General features: G+C 44.4%; 1 protein-coding gene across 6 annotated transcripts in view; it reads right to left on the bottom strand.

Annotated features, from left to right (window-relative positions):
- phldb1a (pleckstrin homology-like domain, family B, member 1a) overlaps nucleotides 1–8132 on the bottom strand; it is a 28757-nt gene extending 20625 nt beyond the window's left edge. For 4 of the 6 annotated variants that reach the window (XM_080013789.1, XM_080013792.1, XM_080013794.1 and 1 more), the window contains exons 1-4: nucleotides 5408–5547; nucleotides 3647–3748; nucleotides 1794–1917; nucleotides 1200–1370 (exon numbers count right to left, since the gene is read on the bottom strand). In XM_080013789.1, coding sequence (XP_079869915.1) covers nucleotides 1200–1370; nucleotides 1794–1917; nucleotides 3647–3748; nucleotides 5408–5446 — 436 coding nt within the window. In that variant the 5' untranslated portion in view covers nucleotides 5447–5547. Of the gene's footprint in view, nucleotides 1–401; nucleotides 542–1199; nucleotides 1371–1793; nucleotides 1918–3646; nucleotides 3749–5407; nucleotides 5548–8002 lie in introns of those variants that run through there. The other 2 variants (XM_080013790.1, XM_080013793.1) reach the window with 2 other exon arrangements.
- Nucleotides 8133–14561: the final 6429 nt, after the last annotated feature.

Here is a 14561-nt window from a genome sequence, read left to right as displayed (position 1 = left end):
CGATTCTGGGTTCTATAATTATATAAAAGAATTAATTGTCTGTGTTGTGTTTGATATACTTCAAATAAGTATTTCCATTGAGTAGTAGCAACAAGTAATAATAACTTATAAGTTACGCACACAGCACACTGCAGGACAATGTGGTCCATCTACTTTTAAATGAGATCACTTCAAAACAAGCCAAGATGTGACTAAATGCCCTTTTCTGAGAAATGTGCTATACTGTTCTAAATCGAATGCTGCAAAAATAAATCACTGTTTGACCATGTGATGAACTGTTTTTAATGTAACGTAATGTAATGTGTCGGCACTTTCTGGCCTTGAAAGCTGGTGAAGGAGGATCATCAGGTGGTCCTCTGATAAATTAACTGGTGTGTCTAAGTGTCATTACTCAAGCTTACCTTACTGCACGGCACCCAGGAGACCCGTGGAAACGATGTATACATTCCAGTTACTGATCTTCTCCGGGTCTGAGTTGATTTAGTTCCCAATTCTGACAAACATCAACACTGACTGAACTACAGACGACCGGCTGACACAGCCTGACAGCTGAGCACGGCTCCACACACACTGACGACTGACCCTGGCCCAAGTCCCATTACGCTTGAGCTGGAGGGTGGGTCTGTGTGTGTGTGTGTGTGTGTGTGTGTGTGTGTGTGTGTGTGTGTGTGTGTGTGTGTGTGTGTGTGTGTGTGTGTGTGTGTGTGTGTGTGTGTGTGTGTGCGTGCGTGTGCGTGCGTGCGTGCGTGCGCGTGCGTGCGTGCTTTCACGCAGCAAACGGCAGCAAACTCCCGTGCCGGTGAAAGGGAAGGTACCGCCCTCACATTCATGGGGTGAAACAATGTTGTTGTTCTGTCCGTCACCACTAGAGCCTCTCTGGCTTCTGCCACAGTGGTGTACAATAACCGCCTCTTCTTATTATTGTTAACTTATTATTAGTGTACTACGGCCTTCATCAGATCCACAGAGAATCAAACGGTGTCACTTGCGCAATTGAAATGTGTGTGTCGCGTGTGCGCGCGTGTGTGTTTTCCACGCACAAAAGGCTTCTAAAAATGGAACGTAGCTTTGTGATAAAGGCTATGAAGGCTGAAATACGATTCTACGACTCAGAACAGAACAGATAAATGAATAAAGAGCGAGTTTATTTGTTTGTCCTGGGGTTCGTTTCGTTCTTCCTTCCTTCCTTTCGTCGCTACCTTGCGTGAGACGGACTGGCTGGGTGACCGGGAGACCGTCCATAGAGCACTGGTTCCCACACGGGTGCAGCGTGATGCTTCCTGCCTGGTTTTCAATGTAGCAGTGGCGGGCCGCGACGCCGGCACCGTGCAGGGGGATGTCTGCCGCCCCGCTGCCCAGCGTGGTCCTCCCTGCGGGGAAAAGAAAATCAATACGGGAGACGAGAGATTCTTCATCGAGACGAGAAGAAGGGGGTTCAAAGCCCCCCCCCCAGGGGGTCCCACTCTCGCACTGAATATCACATGACAGGTGCCACACCCGATAGATGTTTATAGTGCAAGGGGGTGAGAGAAATATCGCCAGCCACAATTTGATGTCACTCGTTTCTGGTTCAGTGAAATTTTAATATTGATTATCGGCGAAGATGTTACTTTTGCCTGAGTGGAACACGTTCCCAGAAGGGTTATGTAAGTTAAGTACTGTTATCATCACACACACGCGTGTGCGCGCACACACACACACACACACACACACACACACACACACACACACACACACACACACACACACACACACACACACACACACACACAAACACACACACACACACTTACCTTCCTGTAGAGGTAACAAGGTGATAGCGACGCTCAAGCGACCACTCCCCAGACTGACCAGGTGGGGGCGCTCCGCCTGGACCTTCAGGGACTTGCCGGTCTCAATCAGGTCTAAAGGAGTGCTCTGTGGATACAACGTGAGATGAGATGAAAATCAAATGCTCATGTGTGCGCAGCATCTCAGTGAAGACCAAAATCAAAAGGCCAAATCACAAATAACAGAAATTTTTGTGTTGAAGTTGGTTCCCAATCGATTTCAAATTGAGTGAAATAAATGATTGGGGCAAAAATTGTTGTTTTTACATCTTCATTAAGCTTTTGTCCAAAACAACTTAAAATCATTCATTCACGGATGGACACAACCACACGCAGCCAGTTCCAGGAGCCAGGAAGCTATACCCCCTATAGCTGATACTATACCCCCTATAGCTGATACTATACCCCCTATAGCTGATACTATACCTCCTATAGCTGATACTATACCCCCCATAGCTGATACTATACCCCCTATAGCTGATACTATACCTCCTATAGCTGATACTATACTTCCTTTAGCTGATACTACACCTCCTCTACCTGATACTATACCTCCTATACCTGATACTACACCTCCTATAGCTGATACTATACCTCCCATACCTGATACTATACCTCCTATAGCCGATACTATTCCTCCCATACCTGATACTATACCTCCCATAACTGATACTATACCTCCTATACCTGATACTATACCTCCTATATCTGATACTATACCACCTATACCTGATACTATACCTGATACTATACCTCCTATACCTGATACTATACCTTATACTATACCTCCTATAGCTGATACTATACCTCCTATACCTGGTACTATACCTCCTATAGCTGATACTATACCTCTATACCTTCTATACCTGATACTATACCTTCAATAGCTGATACTATACCTCCTATACCTGATACTATACCTCCTATACCTGATACTATACCTTATACTATACCTCCTATAGCTGATACTATACCTCCTATACCTGGTACTATACCTCCTTGACCTGATACTACACTTCCTATAGCTGATACCATAGAAAGAAAAGAAGAAGAAACAGTCTTTATTCGTCACGCAACACACCACACTATAACACATGCTTGCACACACACACACATGCTTTTGATGGTGGCCGGTGAAATGGATTCTCTGCTTTTGACCCATCCTGGCTTGTCCTTCCTCTGGGGGCACAGCCAGGAGCAGTGTGCAGCATACGTGGACGCGCCGGGGGACCAGGTGATAAATGTCCATTGCTGGTCAGACAATGATGGGTGCATGTTTTTGGTGGGGGTCCTTACTGACGTGAGGTGGAGGAAACCCCATGTGAGCACGGGGAGAACATGCAAACTCCACACAGAAAGGCTCCTGTTTGGGAGATAACCCGCCCAGAGCACGGTGCCAGCAGCGCCCCAGGCGGGAATCGAACACAGGACCTTCTTGCTGTGAGGCAGCAGTGCAATGCACTGCGCCACCGTGCCACCATAGATAGAGATACCTCCTATACCTGATACTATACCTCCTATACCTGATACTATACCTCCTATAGCTGATACTATACCTCCTATAGCTGATACTATACCTTCTATAGCTGATACTATACCTCCTATAGCTGATACTATACCTCCTATAGCTGATACTACACCTCCTATACCTGATACTACACCTCCTATAGCTGATACTATACCTCTATACCTTCTATACCTGATACTATACCTTCAATAGCTGATACTATACCCCCTTTACCTGATACTATACCTCCTATAGCATCCCAGTCTAATTACCATGAAAATTATGCCATTGGCTCAGAAATACAACTCACCTGTAACACCTGGTGAGTCTGTCGTGCACCTTCCACGACGGTGCGGCTCGGACGCTCCATGTCGGCTGGGCTATCAGCGATGCTCTGCGGCTCCTGCAGATCCTGGCGAACACACACACACACACACACACACACACACACACGCACACACACAACAGAGGAACTGTGTGAGGTGTGGTGTGTGCACTGGGAATACCGCTACTACGTCCCACTACAAATGGAGCAGCGCTCTCCTTAGAAACCCTGCTGTCCTAATTATAAGCCCCACGTGACGAGTTCCACCGTAATAAAAACGTACGCCCGGCCCTAGTTTCTTCATCTATCGCAGCGATAGCGGAATGGCGCGTCATCAAGTCGGAAATAACGATTCAATTTTCTGAAGGCTTCTCAACCATAAGAATCTCTGCCGCCACCGTCTGACAAAAAGCCGGCGGCTACTCCGGCCCTATGGAGGGCCATGTTAGCGGGCTCTGCGATGACTTTAACACGTGTGCTCTTCCAGCTGAAGAAGAAAACATGTGCACCACCAGAGCATGTGTTCTACAGATGCTGGGGGAGGGTGGCGGTTGCTTCCTTTGGCGCTGATTTACCTTTTACTCCCACAGGAATCTGACCAGCAGGGACAGATGCCGCGGATCAGATGCAGCTGCAGCCGAAAAAAGGAAAGCGAACCTCGACGAGCAGACAACAGGCTGCCGCGCGGTCCAGACAGCTTTCTTTGTTCCTATCTCTGTTGTGTTTTGAACTCGTAACCCAAACATGTCATTGCGCCGTCTTTCCTGAACCTACCCCTTCTCGCTCCTCTCATTCAGATGAGAGATGTAGTTTAATAAGCCTTCATTTAAACCTCTGATCAACATGGAATCTCTCGATTCCGGAGATTTGACGGCCAAACTGATTTATTTTGCCGCAAAATGAGAACCTGCCCACAACTTGGACCAAAAAAACCCCCAAACTTTCCCTTCCAGCTGTTTCTTTGGCTCGGGACAGCATCGCCCCGTTTAAAAGTCCAGCCGTGAGACAGATACAGTTCTCGACGATTCGACGGGTGGTCCTTCGGCTGTCGGTGATGTCACCTCAGATAAAGCGGCCGCGTTGGTCCGTGGGCGACAATTGTGGCCAGTGTGCGATGCTGAGTGAAACCAGCGAGACGGAGAATAGAACCTCCCCCTGTTCCACCGGGACGCCGACCCACATCCACACACCCAGGCCCAGGGACGCTCCACTGGAAACAATGCCTTACTCTCTCTCTCGTTCTCTCTCTCTCTCTATCTCCCCCCCCCCCATTCTCCCTCTCACACACTTGACACACACTTGCACGTCCAACCCACCCACCCCACCCACCCACACACCCATACACCCGCTGAGCACTTTTTTTTCTGATTTCCAGAACACACCCAGCTTGGGTAATAGTTGAAGGTCTGCAAATGCAGGGCCTCGCTCTGCAACATGTCATTATGGAGGCAGTTATGCCCTTTCGCATGGCCACAGGCCTCTGAAAATAGACACAGCCAGCCACATAGTCTGGCTGCAGCTTTTAAAGAGAAATGACTTCCTGGTATAGATAGATGAGGAAAAAAACAAATGAGCGGACGAGCGCATGAAGTAGTCTTCGAATTACGGTAATGGGTCATTTATACGGAAAACGGCACAAATGGCACAACAAACACATTGAGCAGGATGTTGGAGAACGGAGGCGTCGATATGCGTAAGATTTGCTGACAGGCGTTCTCCACACCTTGCTCGTTCCAAAGCTCTTACCATCTCCTCGCGCTCGGGGAGTCGAGGTCGCAGCTGCATCCGGGGGTATTTATTTCTTTATATTTTCCAAACGTTGATCCACGACGCTGTTTACATTGCTGTTTGTGTCTTCCTCCCACCTCGTCTTCCTCCCGCCGGTTCATTCACAGACTGAGCTGAGCCGCCGCCCCAGCCACCCCCACGGTGCAGAGTTACACCCCGGCGCACAGCAGGGGGGTTGGAACGAGTCAACACCGTCCAACAAAGGTCACTGTGGTAATTTACCCCACCTTTCACATTAAAATACATATAATTTTGCTTAAAATGGGTTATACAGTATATGTACGCGTGTGTGTGTGTCCAGTTATGATCTTTTGGAACATGATCTATATGAACTTGATTGAAAGCACCGGGTCACAAAGTCGCAGCCGGTCCTTTCCCAAATTTGAAAAAGTAGGAACAAAGGAGTGAATTAAATCTACACACAGAAGAAATGTCTCTCCCTGCGGATCGGACGGACTGAATCTGAGATCGAAAAGAAGGATTTTCACTGCTCCCAACCAGGACTTCTCGAGGATCCAGAGTAGACGTTGGAAAAGAACCGGTTTCATCAGCGTAATAGAATAATCGTACCTCTCACGATTCATAAAGCGAAGCCATTACTGCAACTTTTTTTTTTGTATCGGTTGAAACAACAAGGGACTATTTACAGCCCGGCTTCCTGCTGAGCCGCTTGTTTACCAAAATGACGGAGGGGGAATTTCTGATCCACTGTGGAACAACTAGGACGGAGGAACGACTCGGAAACACCGCGTTCCACAGGAAACGAGCGAGCGTCCGAGCCATCGTTTTCAGACGTCCCGCGGGAACACGTCTTGGCGGACAGAGAGAGAGAGAGAGAGAGAGAGTGAGTGGGAGGAAGGAAAATAAAAGAAGAAGAAGAGCCCGCTATTGATCTCGCGAGTCATTTCCCATGGCCGGGGTCTTTCTCGGAAGAGGGGCGGCGGAAACGTCACGCACGGCAATGCGCCGAGGGAAACAAGCCGGCGACCGGCGGCAGAGAGGGAACCGGATGGACTCCAAACATCTGGAGCAGAGGAGAGAGCGCTGGTAGAGCCTCCACACACCTCCTCCCAATGACAACTGAGCTACCACCAGACGCGCCTCTACTCGACATTCAAGCGGCCATTGCTCCAAAAGGGTTGTCCTCAGTCAGTCACGGCAGATAGATATCCAAAAAAAGAATAAGCTGTATGTTGTCCCTGAGCCGACTAGGGACAATGAGGCTGAACGGATGTGATTGTTTGGAGAAAACAAAAGTATGCTTTCAAAGGGATATTTATGCACATCTGCTCAAACGGACGAGCGGATGCGCAAGAGTGAGGAGGAGCGAGAGGGAAATGAAGACAGGGCGTCCGCTCTCCCGCCCGCGCGAGGCCGGACGGGGTTTTTTGTACCCCGTGAGCACCGGAAAAAAAAACCAAACATCTGTGCAGTCACACCTCCCACTCTGCAGCGAGCGGAGGGACGGGAGCGCCTGTTCTGGCTAATCTACCGGCCAAACGGCGCCGCGCCAAGGCCCACCCGCCCCCAAATACACCTGCGTATCAGGGTGCACCTGCCTCCAAGAGTAGGGGAGCGGATACCTCAGGCATCATGATGATAACACCAGGGGCTTCATGAGTGTCACCCTTTGACTTTGCTTTGTCCTTCAGGAGATCTCTTACAAAAACACTCAGAATATTTATATGGGAAACACACGACAGAAGCGACGGCTCCAGAGGTTCCCAGAGTAAATTAAATGAATGACTTTCTCATATCTCTACGTCCATATGTCCGTATCCTCCAAGGGATGTAAAAAAACAAGAAAAATATAATAAAATAAAAAAAAACTGTGAACGAAACATCTCTCCTTAAACCGGGTACGGAGAAAGGAAAAATGCAACAATCAAAGCACTGTGACGTTTCCGGGACCCAGGCCAAAATAAACGGGTGAAACTCTGTGACGTTCCCCTTGTCAGGGACTGAATTTTCACAATTCCCTGACTTTCCAGGGACTCCAGGAACGCCATATCGGCAGAGAATAACAGAACAGAAAAATACGTCATCATTATTTACTGTATATAAGTAAATAGTGAGAGGATGCACACAAAAATTCACAAATATATACATTTAACACAAGTAATATGTAATTAACAGCTCAACAAGTAAAATAAAACACCCAATAAAGGAATAATAATAATAATAATAATAATAGTAATAATAATAAGAAGAAGAAGAAGAAGAAGAAGAAGAAGAAGAAGAAGAAGAAGAAGAAGAAGAATAGGAATAATAATAATAAATAATAATAAATAATAATAATAATAATAATAATAATAATAATAATAATAATAATAAACAGATCAAGAGTATTGTTATTTTCAATTAAATGGAAAAAGAATAGTGTTTAATACTGCACAGAGCTGCTGCAACTCCTGAATTTCAATAAAGTACTTTCTTATCTTATCGTATCTTATTAATTCTATCTGTTAATTACCAAAATAAACACTCATTACACACACATACACACACAAAAAAAACACACATGACATCTGAGTGGATGAAGTAAATACTCACTTATTCACATGTTCACTCTTCACTTTGCTGAGAAATGACTCATTGTCCTGTGAATCCGCCACAGACTCTGTGTCCACTAACAGTGCATGCTGGGTAGTCTCCCTCTCTCTCCCTTGCTCTCCTTTCGTCCTTCCATCCCTCCTCTCCCTCTCTCTCCCACTCTCTCCCTCTCTCCCACTCTCTCCCTCTCTCTCTCACTCCCTCCCTCTCTCCCTCTCCCTCTCTCTCTCACTCTCTCCCTGCCTCTCCCTCTCTCTCCCTCTCCCTCACTCTCTCTCTCTCCCTCTCTCTCTCTCTCTCCCTCCCTCTCTCTCTCCGTCCCTCTCTCTCTCTCCCTCCCTCTCTCTCTCCGTCCCTCTCTCTCTCTCTCTCCCTCCCTCTCTCTCTCCGTCCCTCTCTCTCTCTCCCTCCCTCTCGCCCTCTCTCTCTCCCTCTCTCCCTCCCTCACTCTCCCTCACTCTCTCTCTTCCTCCACCCCCTCTCTCTCTCACTCACTCTCTCTCCCCTCTCTCTCTCTTCATATGTGTGTAAGACTGACTGTGTTACTTTACTACGATGGGAAGAATGACAACGATTACGATAATGCCTCTAAAAGGGGGATAATGGATTCTTTCACAGTGCCTCACACACACACACACACACACACACACACACACACACACACACACACACACACACACACACACACACACACACACACAGCCATCACTGAACATCAGTCTTGTTTTGGTCACATTAAAGCTGGTTGTGCAGAATTTTCTTGATTTGTGGAAAGATGAAATGTCACTTTGCAGAAGAGTCCTCCTAGTTAGTTTAGTGTTAGTTTAGTGTTAGTTTAGTGTTAGTTTAGTGTTAGTTAGATGTTAGTTAGATGTTCGTTTAGTGTTCGTTTAGTGTTCGTTTAGATATTCGTTTAGATGTTCGTTTAGATGTTCGTTTAGATTAGATGTTAGGTTAGTTCAGATGTTAGTTTAGTGTTAGTTTTGTGTTAGTTTAGATGTTAGTTTAGTGTTAGTTCAGATGTTAGTTTAGTGTTAGTTTTGTGTTAGATTAGATGTTAGTTTAGATGTTAGTTTAGTGTTAGTTTTGTGTTAGTTTAGATGTTAGTTTAGATTAGATGTTAGTTTAGTGTTAGTTTAGATGTTAGTTTAGATTACATATTAGTTTAGTGTTAGTTTAGATGTTAGTTTTGTGTTAGTTTTGTGTTAGTTTAGATGTTATTTTCGTGTTAGTTTTGTGTTAGTTTAGTGTTAGTTTAGAGCTTAGTTTAGATGTTAGTTTAGATTAGATGTTAGTTTAGATTAGATGTTAGTTTAGTGTTGGTTTAGTGTTGGTTTAGATTAGACGTTAGGTTAGTTTAGTGTTAGTTTAGATGTTAGTTTAGTGTTAGTTTTGTGTTAGTTTAGATGTTAGTTTAGTGTTAGTTTTGTGTTAGCTTAGATGTTAGTTTAGTGTTAGTTTAGATGTTAGTTTAGTGTTAGTTTAGATGTTAGTTTAGTGTTAGTTTTGTGTTAGTTTTGTGTTAGCTTAGATGTTAGTTTAGTGTTAGTTTAGATTTTAGTTTTGTGTTAGTTTTGTGTTAGTTTAGATGTTAGTTTAGTGTTAGTTTAGATGTTAGTTTAGATGTTAGTTTAGATTAGATGTTAGTTTAGTTTAGATGTTAGTTTAGTATTAGTTTAGATGTTAGTTTAGTATTAGTTTAGATGTTAGTTTAGTTTAGTGTTAGTTAATTTTAGTCTAGTTATCCTGGGTGTGAACTCAGATTCTGGTCCTCCCATCAGACACTTCTCCCTTCTCTCTTCTTTTCCCTCCCTTCCACGCTCTCTCTCCACCCAGCTATCCTCTTGCCTCACTCCTGCATCTTCCTACTTCTTCCACACACACACGCACACGCACACGCACACACACACACACACAGGTTTTTAATGTTCCTGTCCTTTTTCTTTGGCAATTGTGTCTTTTTCTTCTTTGAAATTGATTTTTTTTTTACTGCCCAATGTACTAAATGTTAAAATAACCACCAACTAACTTTAACACAACTAAATAAAACACTGTTTTTTTTCCTCTTTTTCCATTTTCCACATTTCACATTTTCACCATGCTGCTTTTTTGACACTGTGACCTCAGTAAGCTGTAAAGTTCCTTTATAGTCCGTTTACAGACAGACAGACAGACAGACAGACAGACATAGATAGATAGATAGATAGATAGATAGATAGATAGATAGATAGATAGATAGATAGATAGATAGATAGATAGATAGATAGATAGATAGATGGATAGATAGATGGTTTGATAGATGGATGGACGGACAGACAGACAAACAGGTAGATAGGTGAGCCAGCAGATCCAGATGTTCCCTCTCAAGACTTGTTTCGTTCAGTTCCTTTAAGCACAAACCTTGAATAAAATAAACGCCTCGATTTCCAAAATGTTCAGACAATACAATGAAGTCAGTACAATGTACCACCTGACATGAAACCTCCGACAGAGTCGTTCCGATAGTTAAGACAGTTCCAGAGGTTTTTGGAGACGTGGGAGGAGTGCGTGTCCTCGGGTGATGGAAACAGTCCGTCACTTTCCAGGCTGGTTTCCTGGATCCAGGTTGGACGCAGCTGACTGCAGCGGATTGGAAACAGCGTGTTTAGAAGGACGCCTCCTCTCTTTTTGCTTCTCGTAAAATGTTTAAGGCCAGATTCCACATGAGTCTAAGTCATATCTGGAATCTAATATCTGGTCTAACGGCGACAGCGAAAATGTTTTTCATTTGGATCAACGTTTAAAACATTCCTTCAATAAGTGACCAATTGTTTATTTGAGTTTTTTCAATTTAAAATTGAGAAATTAAAGGCTACATTTCGCATTGGGTTACCCTTCAAAATGTAGAGCCTTAACAAATCATAAAGCATGTTTTTAAGCTGACCCATTGATTTTGACCCAACTCAGCAATTTTACAATCTTGGTTTCAAATATTTGAAATTGCTGAGACCTGATTAGATTTTCCAGTTTTCCACATAAATCACCGTGGTATAGGAAAACACTGCCCCCCGGTGGTTAAATTAGGTGAGTGCCCATCTCACAGGCGCTCAAAACTATTGTTTAGCAGAAACAGACATTGTTCTCAATGTGAACACACTCAAAGGCCACCCCATTCTGGACGTCATCTCATATGATTTAGTATCATTTGCCAAAAATAGTAGTGTAATGCAATGCAGTTACTCAAAAACATGATTGTTCTTACGAAGAAATTTAAACGGAAACATTTTTTCTTGCGCTTACTTCTTAAATCAAAGAGCTGATTCAAACTATAGGGCAGTGGTTGAAATATTTGGCTCTATTGAAACCCACCAATAAGTGGTCTTGCAATACATTAACTGTACACATATTTTGTTACTTGATACACGTCAAATAGCTGTGAGGTCAATTTATTACGAATATATTCAATATATTCATTTCATACATAAGGATGGATGTTCAACCACACAGTTAAAGTGTTTCACTTTGCTCCATATGTGAAATATTCCCGTCATTCACTGGCTTAGCTGTCTGTTTTTCTTTAATATAATAATAATAGTAATAATAATAATAATAATAATAATAATGAGTTTACTCGGGTTTATGTCTTCTTTTTTACTGTGATTGGATTTGAAATTGGAGACGTTTTTGCTTCAGGTTCTTTCTGACATTTGCAATTAAGGCAGAAAATTACTTTTTAGGTGGTGGGTGAGCTGCAAAACAGAGTCGGAGCTGAATATTAAACTGCATTTAACACCAAATACTGGCTGTTGGTGTGAATCTCCAAAATGTGACTTCCTTCTTTAGCTCGACAAGTGACTGAGCAATCACATTGTTTGGAATATCTCCATAGGCTTTTGTAATCAACTGGCCGCACAATGAAATGTAAATTCTAACTGCATTCTCCCTACATTGGAGCTCGTAGGTATGAGTTATCGGCACTTACAAGTATCCCAGTTACACGTTTTCATTTAAAACCTGTGGTTATCTCTTTTAGCGCCAAATGTTAGAGCATCTATCGAGTTCGTTACAGAATTGAAGACGTTGTTTATCTGTGAGAAGGAAGCACCTGGCCCCCTGGAACCGTTCCCCCAACGCCTGACACGCACTCATCCCTGCCCCATAAACACATCTGGGGCTTAGTGATGCCTATTATGCTAAAATATGCCCATGCTGTTTAAAGTTTACCATGCCTAGTTATATTAAAAGTCATTGCTTCTCATCTTATGTTGTTGGGATAGCTTACCTTTGTCTTATGTGTAAGATCAATTTGAGAATATATATATCTATATATTTTTTTTTGGCACTGGACGGGTCAGCTTTTACATCACAGTAAGGTTAAATGTGTAACGGGCACCACGGCCAGCCGCCACGCCGCGCTCCAATGCTTCCCCTGCCACGTAAAGCAAAATCAGACAATAGAACCTTTGTACTTCAATAAACTTGACGTCTTTAGTAGAGGTGGACTGCCGGGCCGTTTGCAGGCTTTGGTTTAATACGGATTCTGGACAAATCATCTCATTCATGAACTAGATCAGTGTTTTTCAAACGGCTGCTGTGAACATGTTTCAAATTTCACTTAAATAAAGAACAAGAATGGATATAGCTCTTGCGTTGCAAGATAAAAATAGAAATGGATTGCCTTACTGTACTGTGTGTAGCATACTGTACCGCATAATGTATCACTGTTCCGGGTTACTGCATACTGTGCTGTATTGATGTTCTGTTCGGTGTTACTGTATTGCTGTGTCGTACTGTTCTATACTGTTCTGTATATTTCCATACTCACTTTATTCACATGCACTTTGCTGCACATATCTGTATATACAAATGGCCTATCCTATAAAGTGGGCGTACAAAATAGAAGGGAATAGAGTTATGTATACAAAAAAGAAGAATTACAAAAAAAAACCCAATGGGAAAGAAGAAAAAAACCAGTTTAAAGGTTTCCCACCCGATATAATCGTCAATACAACTTCTACCAACCTAACCTCTCAGATGGAACAACCTGACTACGAAAAGTACTTTCTACAGAGCTACAACCTAACACAAACCAAATAAGGAGTTACTTAACCACTTTCAAGAAAACCAACCATAGCCACCAGCTACAAACAAAACACCGAGTAACGATTCGAGGAAAACTACTCCCAAAGCCTGGTCTTGATCTTGCGGTTTACGGAAACAATGAAAACCTGTACAACTAAAACAAACGAACAACCGCTCAACGTCTCTCACACAAAAAAACCCTTAAACCCCCCTACCTTCTATTTTGTATACATAACTCTATGCCCTTCTATTTTGAACGCCCACTTTGCATTATCTTTTTGAGTCTTATTTTATTGTTTTAGGAATCGGTCAGTTAGCTAGGTAGGAATTAGGTTAGCGATTATGTTTTGTTTAGTAACTATTGTGCATAATCTCCGGGTGCGTTGCAAAGACATTTCACTGCATATGTGTATGAAAGTATGTATGTGACAAATAAACCGCTTGAATCTTGAATCACAGCTGAGTTAATCACATCAGAAGTCTCCCACTGTAAGAGAACGATGAGGTCACAACAATAAGCACAGTTCTACATGTTTATGACGTTTTCAGTGGCTAAAGATGGAATGTGTGACATTTCGCGTTAAAACGTCTGAAAACGGTAGGCCTATGTTGTATATTGTGTTGAGTCGTGAAACTTTAATGTCATTTTGATGTCGGTAACGGACCGTTCCACCAGGTCGTCTGTCATGGCGTCCATGGCCTTTGCTGCTAGGACGTCCGGTGCAACGACGGATGTGACGTCCGAGACAGCGAGGTATTTATTTGGTTCAAGACTTTTCTACTCCTGTAATTGTTTTATTGCTCTGCTATTACCCTGGGAAATATTGTTTGGCGGAGCACGTGTTTTTAATTTGCCGATCATTTGTCGCCATTTGCTGCGCGTTGTGCTGTCGCGGAAACGGGCCCCGCAAAGCGCACGCGCGGCGAATGGCGGCCACGACGCCGACGCCACTTCTGACGTCACAGCACGCCATCTTGTCTGTTATTGTTTTGGCCGAGAGACGCCCGTCGGCGGCGGCGGCCGCGCGGCGCCGGCGGGGCCGCGGCGGCTGCAAACCAGGCCGTCAACGCGGAAGCCATGCTCCGTGCGAGCCGCTCCCCCGGGGCCCGTCGGCGAAACGAACGCGAAGCCGACGTCGCAACGCCGGGAGCGAGCCGCCATGTTTGGCTAGCGTTAGCAACAGCGTTGAATGTCGGTGGCACTTTGAGCCGTAGTCCTGTTCGGTGAACAACCGCCACGGAACGTCGTCACGACCATCTTGTGTGAAAACCTCGAGGCTTTTTTTCCCCCCACCTCGCGTCTATTTCAACCGCGTCTCCGCGCGGTTGAACGGGCGTGAAAACAAAAGGCGACTGGAGACCATAGCAACCGTCAGACTTCGGAGCCCGGGGACGTGGACACGCCGAGGTACCGCCACACTCGCGTCCCGACGGATACCGTCAACGCCGACTCCTGTCGGGCAGGCACCGCGTCACAGTAGCGTTTTGGTGATGTGGC

This window comes from Zeus faber, assembly GCF_960531495.2.
Source record: "Zeus faber genome assembly, chromosome: 14".
Lineage (NCBI taxonomy): Eukaryota > Metazoa > Chordata > Actinopteri > Zeiformes > Zeidae > Zeus > Zeus faber.
This window is presented reverse-complemented; position numbering and strand designations above follow the sequence as displayed.